The 20,611-nt window shown below is 39.0% G+C and overlaps 1 protein-coding gene across 2 annotated transcripts in view; it reads right to left on the bottom strand.

The window, feature by feature from the left end:
* TEX10 (testis expressed 10) overlaps positions 1-20,611 on the bottom strand; it is a 53,515-nt gene that overhangs the window by 484 nt on the left and 32,420 nt on the right. The window contains exons 9-13 of one of the 2 annotated variants that reach the window (XM_009993630.1): positions 18,154-18,242; positions 16,833-16,966; positions 4,493-4,573; positions 2,167-2,348; positions 967-1,177 (exon numbers count right to left, since the gene is read on the bottom strand). In XM_009993630.1, coding sequence (XP_009991932.1) covers positions 967-1,177; positions 2,167-2,348; positions 4,493-4,573; positions 16,833-16,966; positions 18,154-18,242 — 697 coding nt within the window. The remainder of the gene's footprint in view (positions 1-966; positions 1,178-2,166; positions 2,349-4,492; positions 4,574-16,832; positions 16,967-18,153; positions 18,243-20,611) is intronic. The other variant, XM_009993631.1, reaches the window with a different exon arrangement.

Here is a 20,611-nt window from a genome sequence, read left to right as displayed (position 1 = left end):
TGTGATTTCCTTACCCTCAATTATAGTGGCTGCTTACTTCCCAATTCTGCAATTTATAGCCAATTAAAATGCAAATGAGCATGGTTCTACTGCAGCAGGAGAGCTCAATACCCTGACCTACAGCAGAACTCCTACCAAGAAACCAACACAGCCTATGGTCCAGTAATTCACTCTCCTTAGCATTCACAAGTGGTTAAAAAAACCCCAACAGCAGCAAATGCAACCTGCCACTGTGGAACATCACAGGAACGGATGGATGTATTTTCAACACCAAAGGCAACCAACCACCTCATTTTCTGCTAGAGAACTTGCACAATAATCTCCTACATCTGCTTTCCCCACCACTGAGGTCGTCTTTCTGATAACAGACCCTTTGAAAGATACTAACCAGGTACATGTGAGTTACATATTCAAACCTGTAGGACATACAAGCTCTCTGAGCTCAAAACTAAGTGAGAGATTTGCGCAAAAGCAGGTTCAGATTTTTTTTTCTGAAGAGAAAAGCAACTGCAATAGAGTCAAAACCACTGGGATGCAGAGATGTGAATAAAAGTGCTGAATTTTGCAATATTTGAAAGAGAACATACTTTGCACTGTACATAATGGAGTGCTGATTTAAAAACATCTTTGTACATCTATTACCCCTGCTCCAATAGAGAAAAGCCTAGTTTCTTACTTTGAGACAGCTCTCTCTCAGGATGTGTACATAATCCACTTCCAGTGTATTTTGTTAGGAAGCCACCTCTTGTCCAGGGCCACTGTACTGGGTACAAGCTAAACTTCAGAACTGTCTCATCTGTGCAGTGGCCACAGGAGCTCAGACGAGGAGCAGCCTTCTACGCATCCAAGGCAAATAAGAGACAACCCCACCTTGTGTTTTGCTAAATATCTGCTCTTCATCTCTGCAATAATTTTTAAACCTTGTATAGCCTTGTACTCTGTGGGAGAGAACAAGAAGTTTCATACCATGATGTCCTTGATAATCTGTTGCACCAGGAATTCATTTGTGATCATATGGCTCCTGAGCTGACCGTGCTGCATCAGTAAGCGAAGCAACTGAGCAACAACAGGCAGCTCTTCCCGACAGATCCTGCTCACTTGCAGACTTTGCAGCATCAGTCTCAGCAGCCGTGGCAGGAGTGCTAATGCAGAAATACAGGATCCCCACAGCATATCCCTGAGAGGAGAAAAACTGAAGTCATCGAGGCCGTGTATTTCAAGTATGTTTCTGTGAACTACCCTCACAGCTGTCCCAGCAAATGTGCCTCTGAATTCAATCATGCCAACTGCCTTCACCAATATCAGTGCTGAAACAGAATAAAATGTACCAGAAAATGCTGAACTTGAAAATATTCTAAAATGTATATATAGCGCTGGACAAAAAAATAATTAAGGTCCTGCCCTGGAGCTACAAATGCTGCTGAAGCTCTTACACAATGTAACTGTGCAGCTGGGAAGAAGTTTTTGTTTCAGATTCTGTTGAGGTACACCTGAAAATATTTAAGACTCAGAAGAAATCAAACAATAGGATCAACTTTTTGCAATATGCAAGTCATTAAATACAGGAAGTGAAGGAGGACTTGGGCTTTAAAAGCCCGTCTGCAATTTTCAGTCAGCTTTAAACAACTTCCTTGTATATGAAACAGTTAAGAGGAAAAAAAATCTCGAGTTTAAACTGTTTAAAGATATTTCTGTTATACAGGTGAATAAACTTATTTAAATCTGGCATCTGTAGCTTCTGGTTTTTTAAATCAAATGAATTTGCATTCCATAAAGTGATGCCTGAGAAGTTTTGTTAAAGCTAAAATATCAAATCAGTTACAAGTACAAGCTTAGAAAGCCAAATCCTTTTCATGTTGCTTTTCAATGTATCTAATGAAACTAAAGGCTAAAACTAAAGATTAAAGTATAAATATCCACCTTTTTAAAGTCAGGATGGGTCTTAACATCTAACTAGAGATGAAACCTTCTGCAGCTGTTGTTTTAAATAATTCCAGCTAACTTTCCAGCTATTTTTCTTAAATCCAAATAGTGTTTTGAAGTCAGCAAGACTGACAACAAAATAAATTGGGGGCTGTTTGTGGGGTTATCCTCTCCTTTTACATCTCTAAATGCTTCTACGTATAAAGGCAGACACCACTAATATGGGAAGAAAAGCAGCATTACCTTTTCTGTAGATGTTCTGCATCTTCTTTGTCTAAAGTTAGCAGAAAGTACAGCAGGCTGTAACAGCAAGAGGCTAAGAACTTGTGCAAGGTTTCACTTAGGATGCAAGCTTGATCCAAGAGCTTATTTATGGCACAGAGAACTGATCCAGCTGTGCTATCAGGTATTACAACCAATCCAACCTGTATTAAAACAAAAAAACTCAAGTTCATCACTTCACACACAAGGGCTTTTTGCTGGTATACAAGCATACCTAGATATGAATCGATTTATTTCATATCATGACATACATTACTTTGTTTCTGTTCAAGTTCTACTGCATTCTACTGCAATCTCTGTTTTTCTAAGAAATTCCCACCCATACCAGTAACAACAAAAGGCTGCACAGGCATCTTGATTCCATCCCCTCTAAATAAACACTCACCTCAAATGTATTTTAAAAAAACCCAAACAACACCTCTTTGAGCCTTGCTCTGAAAGAAGGTACAAGCACAAACAGAACCTTTGAAAGAGAACAGGTCTTTCCTTTTAAGTGCTTATCATGGGACAGAGCAGCCCTTCCATGTCTTGAAACAGCAGAGAGCAGTCACTGAGCTAGAAGAAAACTTGGATTTACCCTCCAGAAAGAAAAGCTTCTACTGGATTGTCATGAGGGTGAGTCTCCTTAGAAATCACACAGGCTCAACAGAAATGAGAGTATTGTAAGATGAGTTAAATAAAAGAATGAAATATTTGGGTGGGCCCACAGCTGGGGTGATACTCCTCTGTTGTTAACCTAAGAACACCATATTGAGGAAGGATTTTATCAGCATGACAAATAATTTAGAAAAAAAATATTTTGGGGTAGAGGCAGTGAATTAAAAAGCAGTTTGAATTTTGAAGTGTTATTGTGTAAACGCCCTAGTTTTTTGTCCTGTAAAGCTATAAAAAAAAATAATTCATGCATTGCAAAGTGGCACCATTTATCTTATTAAAAACTAATTCAAGGAGTTTTAAAGCAGCCTAATTTGCCTCACCAGCAAGTACACTGTTTTAAGCTGAGAGAGGCAGTTGCTTCAGTCAACAAGGTCAGCTGTTTCTTTGAGAAATGCTTAGGAAAAGATCAATAAAGTGCAAGCTACAGCCACGTGGAATGTGTTTCATTGCTATGACTGCTCATGAGATGTAAAACATGAAGATCAACTATGGGTTTGAACATTTAAATACTTCCAGTATAAGGTACTAGGTGTGTTGCAAGGCCAGGAGTGCAGATATCACTGTCCCAAGCTGACCCTGCACCAGCCAGTTGCAGAGGCAGAAGGACGGGGTTCCTGCATGACAGAGCCACTGAGTCCCTGCCGAACGCTACAGGACACTGAGGCACTAAGTAATAAAACCAATTCTGCTCCTGACCAGTGACAAATAGGAAATAATTACAGTGAGCTAGACATCTGCATATAAAGGAGCAACCTGAAGATCCAACTAGCCAACACTGCTGATGAAACTTGCTGGTCAGCCAGTCTGAAAGATGATGTAAACACAGACATTTATACAAATCCAGTAGATGAGACTGCTCAAGTAAGTTCCCATACAGGATGTTGCCTACACGGTGCCCTTCTTCCCTGCTAGGTGTCATCATCCATCTTGGGCAGCAGTCTAATCAACTATAAGAACCTCCTGAACTGTATGAACTTTATACTCTCAAAGGGACATTGCAGTGGAACACAGAAGCTGATTTAGAGTTGAGATTTAAGTCAGCACCCACTGCCAAAAATCCAGACTACAAGAACAGGTAAGACACTCCCTATAGAAGCTTTGGTCTAATAAATTGTCAGTAGGGCTCCACCCAGAGAACTGCAGATACCTGTTAGATGGTAGAACCATCTCAGCAGGAGGACAGACAGGTCACCCCTCAGTGGGCAGCATCACAGGTAACTCCCAGTTCTGACCCTCACAATTCTGTTACCCAGCTCTGGCTCACTATCCCCATCCTCAGCTCAGGGAGTGTTCAGGATTAGAGACAGAGAACACAGACAGTAAAACTCATCTAAAGCTGCTAGTCAGTCTTGAAAACCAAACTCTTAAACCAAAACAAGAAGCTTTTCATTTATGGCTGTCCTGGCTTGAAAAGAAGCTGAACTATTCACAAGTGATAGCAAAAAAAAAAATAATCCATGTGAGTTTGGACACCAACAGTTATTGGATACTTTTAAGTTCTGCTCATCTTGCTAAAAACTTTTGCAAATGCTGAAATTATACATAAAATATATGGAATAAATGAATATGAGGGTTAATGCAACTATAACAAAGTTTATGGCAAGGAAGTTAACCACAAAGTGGTACTTACCAGGTATTTACAGATGCCAGTCTGGAGAATGTCAAAGCACTGACTTTGTGAAGGGATAGTGGACAAGCTGTGACAGATCATCTGTTTTAATAAAACAAAGTTATATTTAAGTACTCTAAATGCAACCAGCAATCCTTCACTGTGTAGTCATACGTTGTGGACAGACCAAAATTCAAAGTACCTAACGGGACACGTCAAAGCACTGGTTCTTGACAGCTCGTAAGAGGAACATTATCAACATAAATTGTTTGGTGTTTAAAGAGATGACAGCTCACACTGTTAGTTTCTTTGATCGTGGTTTTCTTCATTTTACCTATGTGATAGAGGGCAAAAAATACTCCACCCAGTTACAGCACCACACCAAAAGCCTCTACATGCCATTCCTTGGAGCTGAAGAATTTCAGAGAACTTCACAAATAACTTTATCAAGCATGAAAGAGAGGAATCACAGTAAAATACAACCAAAAAAATATAACAAAGAAGAAAGTAGCAAATATCCATTTCCATCTTCTTTTCGTCTACACTGCTAAACACATCATATTCTAAGATGATACAAAATGAAATACTACAATGGAAAATCCTGCTTTATGGATTATAAGCACTTTCTGGTGCTTATATAATCAGCACTAGCAAACTGTATTAGCTGCTCAGAGACATGATAGAAAGAGGGTTGTTGTTTTTTTTTAAACAATAAATTAAAAAAATATTAAATTAAGACTCAGATCTACATTATTTATTAAAACACATATTGGTAAGAATGACCAGAGTGGGGGAGGGAGGTAAGAACAAAAAAAAGTTGACCCAGACTCTATGAAATGCTATATGGCTTCAGAATAGGACAAAGAAACCAAAGCTCTAGTAGGTCTGCTAGGAAGCTGTACTACAGTGCTCAGCAAATGGCCCTCTCTGTCCCTCTTTTTCTTCCCATTCATTCCAATAATTTGCATAATTCACAAACTAGTCAAAGAGCCTGGATGACCTCCCTCTGTTTACATCCACCACTTATCCCACCTCAGTGTCAACTGAAGCCTGCAGAAAGCAACACATACAGCATGAGTGTGTTACTAGACCCTTAGCAATCATGAAATCTGGCTAGGGATGTGGAAGGTGGAAGAACCAATACACAAGGAATTAAATTTTCGTTTGTGCTTAAGGGAATCAGAAAGAGAACAGCAAGATCAGACATTTGAGGGAAGGAAGAAGAGAAGCCGCCAAGTTTTACAAGTTATCTCAACTAAGCTAAAACCATTCCTCCAAGATACCTTGCTGACTGAAGAAAGAACTACAGAAAACTTTTCATGGAATGATCTAAGGGATTAAATTCTGTAATAGTTTCTTCTTTTTGAGATTTAACTTGAATCAGGGCAGGCCAAGACACCATAAAAAGAGATAATGCAAAACCAGAAAACTTCACATATATTGTGTCAAAAGACCACATTTTCAGCTGCAGAGACTCCAAGAAAAGGAAAGGTTAAGAAAAAAGGTTAAGAAAATAACTGCTAGCTCAAGGTCCTGTAGTATGAAAACTCAATCCTAAATAATGTGGATGCCAGTAGTAGTCTAATCAGAAATGGCCACGCAGTATCATTTGTGGTGATACAGAAGTGCGCTTGACTTTCTTCAAAATTACATGCCACACATGCTTTTAGCCCTGCCTAAGCTGGCCAAATTCAGGAGATCCTTAACACATCTGCTTGACAGAAGATGATACTGTTAGACTGGTGTATCTATGCAAGTATTTTGTTTGACTAGTAGGACCATTACCCTTACCTTTGATACATTTACTTAATTAAATGATATTACTAAAACTGCACTCTATCCTAGGTATGGTAATGGTTCTCTACACTGCAATTTCAAAGTGATAAAATATTAAGTACTCTGGAGTATTGCCAAAAAGCACACTCAAAACATCTGTGTATTAGCAGTGTCAAGGAATAAAGTCAAGCTGAGACAGAGCTTACTCCTGGGGATTGTCACGTCAAAGACTAACTCTGATGCCAACCTGACCTAGTATTTTCATGAGTAATACTTAAGACAAAAGGTAGAGCTACATTGATGAAGTCTGTCAGCTGACAGCTCAAAGTTGAGAAACCCTGCTGAGACAGGAGGACTGGACTAACCTATAGAAAAGATCATATGGGTTTGATGAGTAACAGGTAAAGAAGAAAATAAGTGAAACAAAAGCAGCAGGTCATGCTCTGGGAGATTCATAAAAGCTTCTGTCTGAAGCAGCAGTGTTAATTTCTGGAAGTGAAGAGAAAATTCTGTGTGCAATTACTGACCATAAAGTGGTTGTGGTACCACCATGAACTGAGCAATTGCCACTTAGGATGGAAAAATAATCACAACAGAAGAGATTTGAGTACTGATCATTATTTGTTCAATACTACTCTGTAAGATCCTTCTTAGACTATTTCCAACATCCCATGCAAAACAGGTAGCTCTTGTTCAAGAAAGGTAAATCCAAACTGAGTGGCCATCGAAAAACTGCACGAAGAATAAAGATCCTGTCCTGCTGGTGTCAACAGAATGAACGTAACCCACCCAAGCTGGCAAAACTATACATGAGAAAGGGTATTATTGTCACTTAACAATACAACAAAGAGGTGAAAACTGCTGCAGAAAAACAAGTATAACCAAACAGCAACAGAAGATAATGACGATCATAGCTGACTGAGAGAGCTGATGAGAAATCTGGAAGGATCTCTTTGAAAGGGGAAATGCAGAAGACATCAGTTGCTCACAAGACAGAGCTCAGGAAGTTTACAAATGGGGTATGCCATATGCTTGGGAGCACATGACACCAGACACCAGTATGCTAGAGAGATCCCCTGTAATGAATTCAATAACACACCCACAAGAAGTCAACAAATTGAAGACCTTGAAGGCAAATCCACCAAGCCCACCCAGCAAACTAAGGCTTCATTATTAATAAAGCCATTATTAATATTTCACCCTTAGGACTATGTCCCTAGAATAGGCCTAACGGTCCACTGAGGTCGTCCCTGAGATGGCAAGTTGTAGGAGCATTTCATAGCAGGCACAACTCACAGACACTCAGGCTCTTCCAGAATTGTCAAGGAAAACAGGCATCATACAACTGAAGAGAAGCACACTTGCTTGGAAAGGTTGTGGAAAAGTGCACTGATAAGTTCAGTTTCTCAGTCTTTCTGACCCTCAAAATAGCACCACCATTCCCTACACCCAATTTTATTTTCCTACAAATGGGAGTGGCAATCCTTTTCAATTCCACAAATTAAATCCTGCTTGAAATGGCTTTCATAACAAATGCCTGTTACAAAGAAGTGAAACTGAAACAATATTAGACATGGAAATGAAAAGCAAAGCAAACTTGATTATCACATGAAAATTAGTATTTTTCCTGACAATTTCTTTTCCTTAGGCAAGGCTTTGCATGATGTTTAATTTACATAATGAAATGTTACAGCTGATTCATTACTTTACATTTGATTAGCATTTATCACATTTTTGGTGCATTCATAATTGGTTCTGGACCAAAGCCAGAGTAGTTTTGTTTCAGAGTACAGCTGAAGTGAATGGACAGAGAATGAGCACTTCTGATTGTAGGGGTGGGGTTTGTTTCTTTTTGAGACAAGTATTTTATGACAGGTTTGATTTAGGTTTAGAGGGCTTGGGGTTTTTTCCTTTTTAATTTTGTTTGAATATCCACTTAAATAAACTAAGCCAAAGAAAAGCATTCTCTTAAACACAGGGATTATCTCTTAGCATTATGCAGCAAATACTACAGGCTCCATAATCCACTGGCAGTTTTTCAAACCAAATCCTACTGATCAGACAAGCCCAACTACCCATCATATTCATGAGCCACACAACTATAACAGCAGGTTCCCTACTAGTGTTTCAGGAAATTGTTACTAGATGGGCCTCCATGCCTGCCATACTGAAGACATACTCCAACAGTAGCCAGCTAAAATGGAGGGGGGTAGAAGGGCTGGGAGGGCAGCCCAGGAGCACTCCTGACACCACTGAGTATTGAACTGAATGAGTTAAAAGCATTTTTGCTGCTGACAGCCAACCTAACTGACTCTTGAATCCAATCTGAAACAGGCTTTCTTCTCATCCATCAGTTTAATATTACAGAATCAGAGTTGGAAGGAACCTCTAGATATCATCTAGTCCAACTCCCCTGCTAAAGGACATCACATAGGACTGCATCCAGGCAGATTTTTAATACCTCCAGAGAAGGGGACTCCACAACCTCTCTCGGCAGCCTGTCCCAATGCTCAGTCACCATCACTGTAAAGAAGTTTTTCCTCATATTCAAATGGAACTTCCTGTGTTCCATCTTGCGCCTGTTGCCCCTCATCCTGTTACTGGGAACTACTGAAAAGAGTCTGGCTCCATCCTCCTTACCAAACTCTTATTGCTTATCTGTAAGATATTCTCAACTTCAAAATGTAGAGTTGGGATGACCCAAGGATGCCCAGTCTCAATCTGAGCCCTCACAGCAACAGAAACATGCACGAATTATGAACTGAGAATCATGTTTTATTCATTATTTAACTACTCCCACTCCCTAAATCACTCAATGCTTTCTATAACATGGTAAAATCCTAATTCAAAAAGCCTCAAGGGAAATATTTTATCTGTAACTCTGCAGGGAAAATCTGCATATTATTTCAAGCTCAATCATGCTGCAAATTACTCTTTTTCAAAGAAAAATACCCTCCTCCGAAGGCACACACAAACATGAGTGGAGAGTAACCAAGCCAGATGAGGAAAGATCAAGTATTTTAGTGAGCCACTCAGTCAAGTCAGACAAAAGACAGTGCAGACTCCAAGAAAAGTGATTTTCTTAAAAAAGACAGTTAGCACACACCAGACACTATAACCTTACGTGAACTTTAAAACACATTTTTCAATTCACATCAACATCCACCTCAAACATGAGTAACTAAAATTAACTGGCTGTTCTGCAGTCAATTCCCAAGCCCTTGTGAAATGACTGTTTTGGGCAGGACTCTGCCCAGTGTAACATGTCACTGCAGAGCGCAGAAAACGAGAAGTTTTCAGGTGATGGGGCAGGCAATGAAGCCTGTCATCTGAAGCTTGGCCAGCTTCCCCCGAAGCACCCTAGCTTATCAAGCAGTAGGCTCCCTTGACAGGTACTGCTTCTCTGTCTGAAATAAATGGATTTGACAGGGCAATATTAACAGTGCCCTGAGTTGTTGAGAAAGCTGCGTACAACGAGAGATCTTTGTTCATCTGCCTTGACTAAGCTCACAGGTATTCCTGATTCAGTGACGTCAGATAAAAGAAAAGGAAAAAACAAAAACAACACCAAAGCCCCCACACGAAACCCACACACAATCACAACAAAACAAGGTCTAGTTGAAAAAAAAAAAAAAAGAAAAAGCAAAAAAAACATGAAACAGAGTCTGCAGATTATTAGATAGGTGGGCAATAGGGCGAAAAGAAAAACACTACAGGGCTAATTTTACATTCCGGATAGCAAAACAGGAATACAGAAACTTATTTAAGAATTACAAATGCTTAAGAACATGTACTGTGTCCCACATCTTGATAAGAGTACATCTTTCCAAAGACTCAGAAGGATTATGAAACACAGTTCATGTCCAACTGCTGGCTCCAAAGGAGGATAACTGCAGTATACAAACTTAGGTTGCACCTCTGAACTGTGGTGCTTGCCTGTTTGCAGACACCCTAATTGTGGCAGGCAGTCTGATATTAAACCTGTATTAACAGTAAACTAAACCAAGTGAAGTTATCTTCATTTGCAACTGGACACAAATACATGAGTATCAATCACCAGTGCTTACCTCCTGTGCAACAATTTGATCGTGTATTTAAATCTGGGTACCAGCAAGATTTGGTGTTGGGAAGCAGAGAACTATGGAGTAGAGCCAATTCTACTGTCTCACTTAGTAATGAGCATGTCTGAAGTCAGCAAAACCAGGTTTTAGGCTAAAGAAAACCACAAGAACTCAAAAATCTATGTTTTACAAGTTTAGTTTTGCTTTGAAGCATTAATCTCTGCTTGAAGTTAAGCTTCAGCACTGCAACACCACCTTTTACTTCTCAAGACAAACATCCTTGCAGGACTTATAATTCCATGCACTGACGTGCTATCTTTATTGATTTGTTTTCATAGCATGTCCCAAGTCTATCTCACATATAAGCCTTCTCCATTTCTGACACACATTAGTATATTGCATGCATCCCATAGTTTCTGAATTCAAGACTGGTTTTAAAAGCAGCTGACCTTCCCTAATGATCACTCTTTAATGTTTCAAACGTTTGAGTGTTTTATTTCTTAAAGCCAGCAATGGGCTCAATGTAACTCTAGAATCTTGACTTCAAGCAGAACCTTCAAATTATCACTTGCTTTCCCCTTTCCAAAACGTTCAAAGTATCACAGACAAATATTACAACAGAAATTATCATGTATACATGGTTACCTTGTTAAACTGTTCATTTCTGTTGGCGCTATTTCATTCAGTACTGGCAGAGCAATTAAATTACACGGGAGTGAACAATATTACCAACACACTATAGGCACAGTTAAAATCAGCAGAGACTGAAGTCTCTTCCCTAAGGCTGCAACCATTCATTTTGGAGCCTCAGCTATTGCAGCTACAGGGTACGATTTTAAATAACTGGCTTTAATAAGACAGAAGTAATTTTAAGTAGAGATTGCTTCAGAAAAGGAATCAAGGTTTCCACACTTAACCCATCTCGTAGACAAAATATTAAGATCTTTACAGCTACGCGAAATAGCATTTAGAGGGACACACTTCCTAAGCATTGCTCCTAAAGTGAAAATCACCGCTACCTAAAAGCTTCCACAAAAAAAAGTAACATGGCTTCAGATTTCCACACCAATTACCACCCTCTAGGCAAAAAAAAGTTACAAACAGTATCGATCTCAAAAGTTTTTGGTATAAACCACTTAAAAGCATTACTTTGTATCAGAAGTGTATTTGTTTGGCCTTTTCACCCATCATGGTCAGCCAAGTGCTACCCACGGCAGCGGTTATATTAACATTCCAAAAGTCCAAACAGCCGTTTGAAAATGCCTGAAGTTATTTTCCTTTACACAACCTGTTCTTTCTCCAGAGGCACACCTTTTCTTCTTCTATATCTCTAGCATGCATACGTTATACATTAAATTCCCTGGTCCAGAGTGAGGCACGTGCAGGCTGCCCAGCTGGATGCTTCCAAGCAGCATGTGGAAACAGAGTTAAAAACTGCCTTGTGCTCATCTTAAGCTTTTTTTCTTCCACCTGCTTATTTTCACAGAACTTACGGGAAACTGGTATTTGCAACTTTATTATTTTAACAGAGAACCAAAAACTAGCCAATGGTTTAGACAAAACTAGTGATAGAAAGGAAGAAAGAGGAAGATGGATGGACTAATAAGAATCTGATCACCAGTTTCATTTATTCAAAGGAAACCAGACTGTCAAGTTGCAATTGCATCAGTTCCTTACTTATTTTCATCAACAATAACATATTTTTCTGTTATGAGGAAACCTTGAATTACAACTACACAATGGGAACTCTCTTAAATTAAGAATTCTCAAAACAGAGGCCTGATTGCTGCCTGCACTGCACCCAACTGAGGGCTGTTCTCACTAGGTACTTCACATTACTACAACCATCTTCCTTAACATTACAGCATCACCATAAACTTCCCTAACTAGCAACAAATTCAGCATTCAAAAGTTGTGCTGCTCTACTCAGGTCCACCAAAATATTTCCTGTAGCACTTCTTTATTCAAATGCAATCATTTTCTGTCACAGCTAAAAATATATTGATTATGAAACTGAGTCAGAAACTCTGTTACACCTTGAACTATGTCCACCTGGCATAAAGTGATCCCCAAACCTACCTCCCTCAAACTCAACGCACACAGAGCCATCACATCACACTGTCTTTCAAGACATCCTAAAAGAGCCACATGATTTGCTGGCAGTTTTCCTCCCCCCAGCAGCTGCAGCTCTGTGTTTTGTTGGTGTTTGTTTTATTTTATTCTGAGAAGATAATAGCTTGCTTAATACCTAGTGGAAACTATTTGCTCTACAAAAAGTATTTCTATGAACCTTTGGGCAAATCTTGAACTAAAAGGTTTTTCCCAAGCCAGGAGGTGGTTTGAGGGGTTTTTTTGCCTTGTTTTTTGCTTTTCGTTTGTTTGTTTTTTAAAAGCCATCCAGCTTCCACATCCCAAAGTAATTATGGGCTACAGTCCCCAGAACGTTTTCTTTACAAATTTAACATGAAATAGAATATGGGTCAACATGTTTGAGGTTGGAGAATGGTACTCAACACGGGAAAGAGAAAAACCTCCCAAGCTTAACAAACACAGCACTGTATTAGGTATTTAATCACAGACAAAACAATAATCCAGAAGTCTAACACCTTCTATTTTTTAAACTTCAGCATAGTTTTATGTGTCACCATATCTATGATTTCACCTGAAATCGAAACCAGCCAAGTGAAAAATGAATGGAATCCTGTGATTCATAAAAGGAAGGGGTTGCATTGCTACTCATCTCTTCTCTTTGTTTTTACAAAGAGATTTGGAACACAAACAGTGCATCCCAGAGACCATTATTAGCAGATCCAAGGCAAGTGGCAAAAATACCTTCATTTTTCTCTAACAGGAAAGAAAGCTACTGAAGAGGTGCCCCTACTTTTATGTCTACAAACTCTATGGGAAAAAAAACCAAGCCCAACCATGAATTCTGGGGTGAACACCCCAAACAGCATTGTAATACCATCAGTCTTCCTGGCAAGCATTTAACAGGAAAAGTTTGACTTCTGGATCATATATAAGTGTAACAACTTAACACAAAAAAAAAAATCTCCCCATATTGGAAACCTCTTTATGCCCTAGAAACAAGAATAATTAAACAAAAGTTCTGGGGTTTTTTTCAAGAGGGGGAATTTTCTAAGAATGACAATCACTGAAGTTGGAACTGACCCCATCGAGTTCCTCTAGTCCAATGCTGCTGTTAAAGCACGGTCAGCTAGAACAGGTCACCCAGCTCTGTTCAGCCTGGTTTTGAGTATGTCCATACATGGGAACCATAACATCTTTAAGGCTACTTATTCCAGTGTCTGACCACCCTCAGTGTGAAAAAGTTCTCTTGCGTTTAGTTGGAACTATTTTCATTTGTGCCCTCTTGTCCTGTCACTGAGCACTACTGGCTCCATCCTCTTTGTTTTCCCCCCATCAGGTATCTACACACATTGATAAGATCCCCTCAGCCTTCTCCTGTCCAGGCTGAGCAGTCCCAGCTCTCTCAGCATCCTCTCATTTGAAAGATGCTCCAGTATGTCCATATCTCTCTTGTACAGGGAAGCCTAAAACTGGACACAATACTTCAGATGTGACCTCACCACTGCTGAGCTGAGAAGGATCACCTCTCTCAACCTGCTGGCCTTCCTTGTGCAGCCCAGAATGCTGTTGGGCTTTTTTTGCCATAAGGGTGCATTGCTTGCTTATGGTCAGCTTGTTGAGGTTCTGTTGGACAAGTCTTTCTTTGCAGAGATCCTTTCTCTGTTGGTCAGCCTCCAGCATTTACTGGTACGTTAGGTTATTCCTCCCTAGGTGCAGGAATTTGTTATTTTCTTCTACTGAACTTCATGAGGTTCCTCTCTGCCTAGTTCTGCAGCCTGTCCATATCCCTTTGAACAGCAGCACAACCATCTGATCACCCAGTCCTCTCAGTTTTGTACCACAGACAAACTTGCTAAGGGTGCACTCCATCTTATTGTCCAGGTAATTAATGAAAGTTAGGAAGTGCTGGCCTCAGTACCAATCCCTGGGGTATACCACAGTGACTTGCCCCCAAACGGACTCTGCACCACTGATGACAACCCTCTGGTTTGGCTTTTCAGGCAGTTTTCAATCTATTTCTCTGCCTATCTAAGCCATTCTTTATCAGCATGGTGACAAGGATGTTACAGGACACAGCACTAAAAACTGTGCTCAAGTCAAGATAAGCTGCTCTACCCTCACCCACCAAACCAGCCACCTTGTTGCAGAAGGCTAACAGGTTAGTCAAGCATAACCTGCCCTTCATAAATCCTTGTTTGCTATTGCCAGTCACATCCTAGATGTATCTGATAAAATCCATTTCATTAGAAACTTTCTCCCCACAATAAGGAACAAGCTCATGAGGAAAAGCCTTGAATCTCCTTCCCAAGCTCAGAGTTGTAAGAAGTGGGCAAGAAGTCACTTTGATTAAGAGTCTACAAAATGAGGAGGGTCTAGAAAGTTTCAATACTCTTAACTCAGATTTTTGATGCATAGGATTTTTGTTCCTATTATCTCGTTGTTAACTTAAGTCTCCAGAAAAGGCTTCAGGCTGACACGTAACTGCAGAAGCAGTACAACACTCCACAGGATGTCCAAAACCTCTCTCATTACTCACCAAGGATATCCAACTCTTTGCTTAATGACTGCACTTTTGGGAACCTGAGAGAGCACTTTATATCTTTCCCAAGAAAAGGTACTTGAATAAAGCAAGTCTCAAGTTTCTGGAAATACTGATTCTTCTTGATGGCACCAAAACACTGAAAAGACTCTGGTAGGAGTAAATCAAGCTTGCAACCAGGAACCAAAGATACAAACTATCTACAATCAAACCACTTCACTACTTAACTTTCACCTGAGTGACAACAGTCCTCAACCAACTTTAACAGATGTACAGAAGAAAAGCAAAAAGAGGAAGAAGATGCCATATGAGATTATGCTAAATCTTTGAGAAACAAGTAATCCTTCTGGTGCATTCAAAAAGGAGAAGTTCTGTAGAGGATAGGAAGATAAAGCATTCAAGCCTTTCATTACTGGAGAAAGGACTTTTGGTGAGAAAATTCTTCATTACTGCCCACAATTTCAGAATGGTTTGAACCTTCCAGACCATCTAATTCCAACCCTCCTTACATGGACAGGGACACCCCCCACTAGACCAGGTTGCTTAAAGCCCCATCCAACATGGCCTTGAAAACTTCCAGGGATGGGTAAGTCACAACTCCTCTGGGCAACCTGTTCCAGGGTCTCACCACCCTCACACTAAATAATTTCCTCCTAATGTCTAACCTAAATCTCCCCTCTTCCAGTTTTGATCCATTAACTCTTGACCTCTCACTACAAGGCCTTGTAAAAAGTCCCTCCCCAGCTTTCCTGCAGGTCCTTTCAGGTACTAGGAAGTTGTAATAAGGACTCTCTGGAGCCTTCTCCAGGCTGAATAACGTCAATTCTCTCAGCCTGTCCTCATAGGAGAGGTGCTCCAGCCCTCTGATCATCTTCATGGAGACAAAGCAATACAAATTAAGAAGTTTAGCTGCTCCACAAACCAACTGACTGAAGGCAGGATGTTTAAAGATGTGTGTCAGTCATGGCACCCAACGACAACTTTGCTTAAGATACTTTTCAATACATATTAGCACACATTCATTATATAACTTAGACTATCATTAGTTTCAGTAGGTTAACACTTTATGAATCAGAAGAGAAAAATCTACTATTCTTCTTTCTTGAACCAAAAAGATTACTATGAAAACTGAAAATAAATCATACAACTAAAAACTTTACACTCTTCTTTCTGTATTCATAACAGATTTCATAATTACTGTCAAATTGGTATGGCATTAAAATATGATTTCACACGTTAGAAGTGGTTTCTGGTGACCTAAGCCATTAAAAAGACTTGAGCCAAGAATGACCAATACACCCATTCTGAAGAAAATCTAGTGGCTCAGACCTCTTTAGAACCAATCATAAAATTAAGCTTTCAGCTCTTACAGTCTTACAGCAGGAACTGAAGTCACAGTGAAGTTTCTAATCCCAGACAATTTTGATTAAATAAGCATCAGAAGTTATTCTAAATAATCACCAGTGCCAACTTAGTATTATTCTTCCAAGCTAAAATCTCATTTAATGCAAGTGCTTTTCAATTAACACTGGAATTCATTCTCAAAGAAAATGTTTTATAATTGTTATTTTTACAGTTATTTTATTTTTGAAAGCAAAGACATAACTGGTCTTAGTCTTATTAGTGTTTAAGAATTTTCCAACCAAGCCTTCTACCCATTTTTTTCCATAAGCATTGTTTTGCATAGTACACGTCTGGACATTCACCTTTTAAAGCAGCTTCCTTCAAAATACTGTCTGATGGCTACAGAAAAACATTGCCTGTTCGACAGCTATTTATATTTTTCATTCTTTTTTCAACTCAACTCATAACAAGATTTAGGCATCTGTGGAAAAGGGATGGAGAGCACCTGGAGTCTGTATGCTGTCATTTAGAATTAGTGTTGATGTATTACCTCTGTCACAGCCCAGTGGTGTAAAAACTGGTCCAGATCAGTTAGGTAAAGACGGACAGGTGAAAGCTGTGTCTGGCTAATGTGTGGTTTTCCTCTAATGGCCTGGAGACTAGTCAACTCCTCCCTTGAAAACCCTAGAGAAAAAGAAGCAGTACAACAGTATCACAACACAAGCCAAACACTGTTCTACTTCCAACAGCATCATTGACAAAAACTCTTAAATCAGGCCTGGACAACATTTATTTTTTTTCATAAAAGGTCTTAGTTGGTATTGTAAATAAACAATACCAAAATACAAATTCTGACATTTGAAAGAAGACAAATATATTTGAAAAAAAATCAATGACATACACATTAAAACTTAAATATGGTATTAAAAAAAAACCCTGAAAGAGGCCAATGTTGTGTATCTTCAAAAAGTAATTACACAAATTCAGATATAATACAAGGCAGTTCAATAACTCAGTAATCTTTTAACATAACCTCTGAACTAAATTTAAAAAAATCATGTCTAATTATTTCTAGCCAGGTTTTAAGATACTTTAGTAGAACAGGATGAGTGCTCCAAAACACTCACTTTGGTTTTGCTTTTGTTTTCTCAGTTACCTGTGCCTGTCTCCCTCCACTGCTTTAGGAAAAAAAAAAAAAAAAAAAGGGTAATTTCTGAAAGCAAAGCAGTTGAACATTATGAATGGCTGAGGTGAGGAAGAAATACGTTCTAGTTTTACCATAGGGCAAGTTACTGGAAAATATTTCTCAGTAATATTGCGTAATTTTCACCACTGTAATTTCCCAAAGTTGCATCATCACAGAATACAACTATTTTTATATCTGAGTAAGAATATAGTAACAGAAGTGATACTGCTCACATGCTGGCCTTGGGCAGCACATTTCAACGTACTTTGGTTACTTTATTCTGATGGAATGTTTTTAACAGCGTAAGCATGTCCACAGGAAATCCCAGAGGCAATAATTTATATTGTTATGAGCCAATAAAAGGCATTTACTTAAAATTAGAAAAAAAAAATCTTGTTCATGTCATATGCTGCATTTAACTTTTCCTCATACTTTCCAAAGAAAGCAGCTAGAATTGAGGAAAAAGTGTGCAAATATTAAGCCCAAATGGCAAAGGGTAAAAATAGGTTGTCCAATATCAGATCAAGAGAAAAAAGGATCTGACATATAAAAAATAAGTAACAAGATTAAAATTACTTTTCAGGAAGTACTCACTACACCATTTATTCTAAATTAAATTCAGTAATTGACTATCAAAACAACTTTCATTTTATTAATTCTGAATTATGACATTCACATGGATTACCTATAAGGGTTGAAAACAAGAAGCTGAAATAGTCCACATCATTCACTGAATTATCCTGCACTTGGCACTTCCAGCCTGCAAAGGATGATCTACACAAAACCAATAGCAGATAGTTTATTAAAAACCATGTAATTAAGAATTCACAACCTACCTGCACAATACAATCAATTACCATGATTAAACTGTTAATTTTAGCATTCCTGATTCTAACTGCTGTTGTTAGAATAGTATTTTAAATAGCTTCAAATACAGAACTTGTTCTTTGAGACAGGGAATATTGAACTTTGTACCCGTACGTGGGCTTAGGTTGTTAAGTTGATTAAATTACTGAGATAGCAACTTTTCATAAATACTGGTACAACCGTTAATATAGTGCCAACAGCCAACACGCAGCAAGTTAAATTAGTTTTATATCCTTTATTTGGTAAAAGTCATTATATTACAAAGCTGGGCTGTGTTTTTCATTCTATCCACTACTTTTAATACAGCTCTTTACATGAACAATAGATCCCATTTAAAAACATTTTCAGCATCTATTTTAGAGCAGCTAAAGCTGTAAGAGACAGAACTAAATTCAAAACTTGCTTGGAGATTCAGAACACAAAAAGGAGCAATATGCAAAGACAGGAGCAAACCCATTACCAAAGCTGCCTGACACTTCTCTTTTCTGAGGCAACCTCTGACAAGTGGAGCACCAGCCTACGTTTGTTTCTCAAATTAGAAGCTGTATGTGCTTGTGGAAAACTTGGAGCAAGCAGATGCCACTGACCAGCCAACAGCAGTGTCTTGCCCGTGTATCAGTGCAGAGCTAGGAGAAAGCCAGGAGCTGGGAACAACTACATCTCACACATGCTTTCCTCAAAAAGCTGCAGCTCAGACCTACATCACATTATATAGCAAAATGCATATTATCCAAATCTACTTCTGTGCGGGTCCTGGCGCTCGTGCTGCAGACCTCAGATCTTTGCTGTGAGAGACGGCTGCTTCCTGCTCTTACAATCTTGCAAAACTTCAGAGTTTCTGAATGCCATTTTCCAAGCCAACTATCTGCCTCAGATCACTTTCTTCCTAATTTCTCTCTGCTAAACGCCAAAATGGCTCAGCTCAAGGGTAACAAAAATCTGCAAAGCTTGTTTTTCAGAATTACTTTTTTTTTCCACTCAGTATTTTGGGAGCAAAATACCAAATTTGGAAAACCTTTGGGCCAGGCATATACATTTTGCCACCCCATGAAAATACATCCAACAGTATTTCAGTATCCACAGAAATGACAGAATATGCACGTGTCTGGTGCTCATCAAAATGAAAGTAGAAAAATATTCTTTAAATTACAAAAAACAATCAGGATTTAACCCGACTACCACATAGGGTGATTAGTTCAAGAAAAAAAAAAAAAAAATCACTGCTAGGGGAGAGAAAACAAAAAAAGGCTTCACATTGTATCCCTAATGGCAAATCCTTCCTTTCAGCCATATTTCAGGCGACCTAGTGACTGCTGGTGCAGATTTCACACATACTCAACTAAATCAGCAAGAGGGATTGCAACCTATTTCCCCCCCGAGATTTCACATAAGGTGAATTTTCTCACCAGAATTAGATTCACATACCAGAAGAGAGAATGAAGCTTGTGTCTTGTTCAGCATAAGGGAAGACACTGCCTGAATCCAATGCAGAGGGACCATGAGTTGATATGAGGTCACTCAAAAAAATTAGCATTGGGGAACATGGAGAAATTCAGGAGAATTTAGGACTTACTGAACACAGAAATTCAAACTGTGATGCAATCAATGAGCAAAATGGTGGGAGAGCAAGAGGCTGGAAGAGAGACATCATGTGGCAAGCTGCAAAGGGTATCAGGGAAATGAAAAATTAAAAAACATGAGGCAGGAAGACAGAAAACAGGGAAAAAACTTGTGATAAGCTCAAATTTAGACAGTAGGGACTTGACAAAGCTAATCAGAATGTCTACCCACGTTTGAGTATCTGCACACTTGCAAAACAGGACAAGCATTTTAAGCATCCTAACAGCATGTCAAGCTAAGTGCCACTTATGTACCTAAGAAGCAGCAGACAGAATGGCTGCTGTTCTGCCCAGGGAACATGGAGGCAGTATAAGACAAACTCTTGACAGAGCTATTAAATAAATGCTTTTAAACCTCATCTACAAGCAGAGCTACACTGAGACGTGCACACACAAAACCAAGATCCCTAAATTAAGCTACAGTTTACTGTTTTTAAAAGGTGAAAGTATTACATACTACATAAAAGAAGCCTCAATGTTAAAAGAACATTAAGGTTAAAAATAATCTAGCACTCAATTTAGAAAGGGACAGGGGAAGTTGCCTATAATCCTCAGCTTGGCTACATTGTGTATATACCATAGAGTATGAGAATATAATGTGTCATTTTCTCTATAAAAATCTATGCCTCATTCAAAATAATGGGTGAACGGATCGAT

This window comes from Chaetura pelagica, unplaced genomic scaffold (genome assembly GCF_000747805.2).
Source record: "Chaetura pelagica isolate M959 unplaced genomic scaffold, ChaPel_1.0 scaffold723, whole genome shotgun sequence".
NCBI lineage: Eukaryota > Metazoa > Chordata > Aves > Apodiformes > Apodidae > Chaetura > Chaetura pelagica.
Note: the sequence above shows the minus strand (reverse complement) of the source record. Positions and strands in the feature narration are given on the sequence as shown.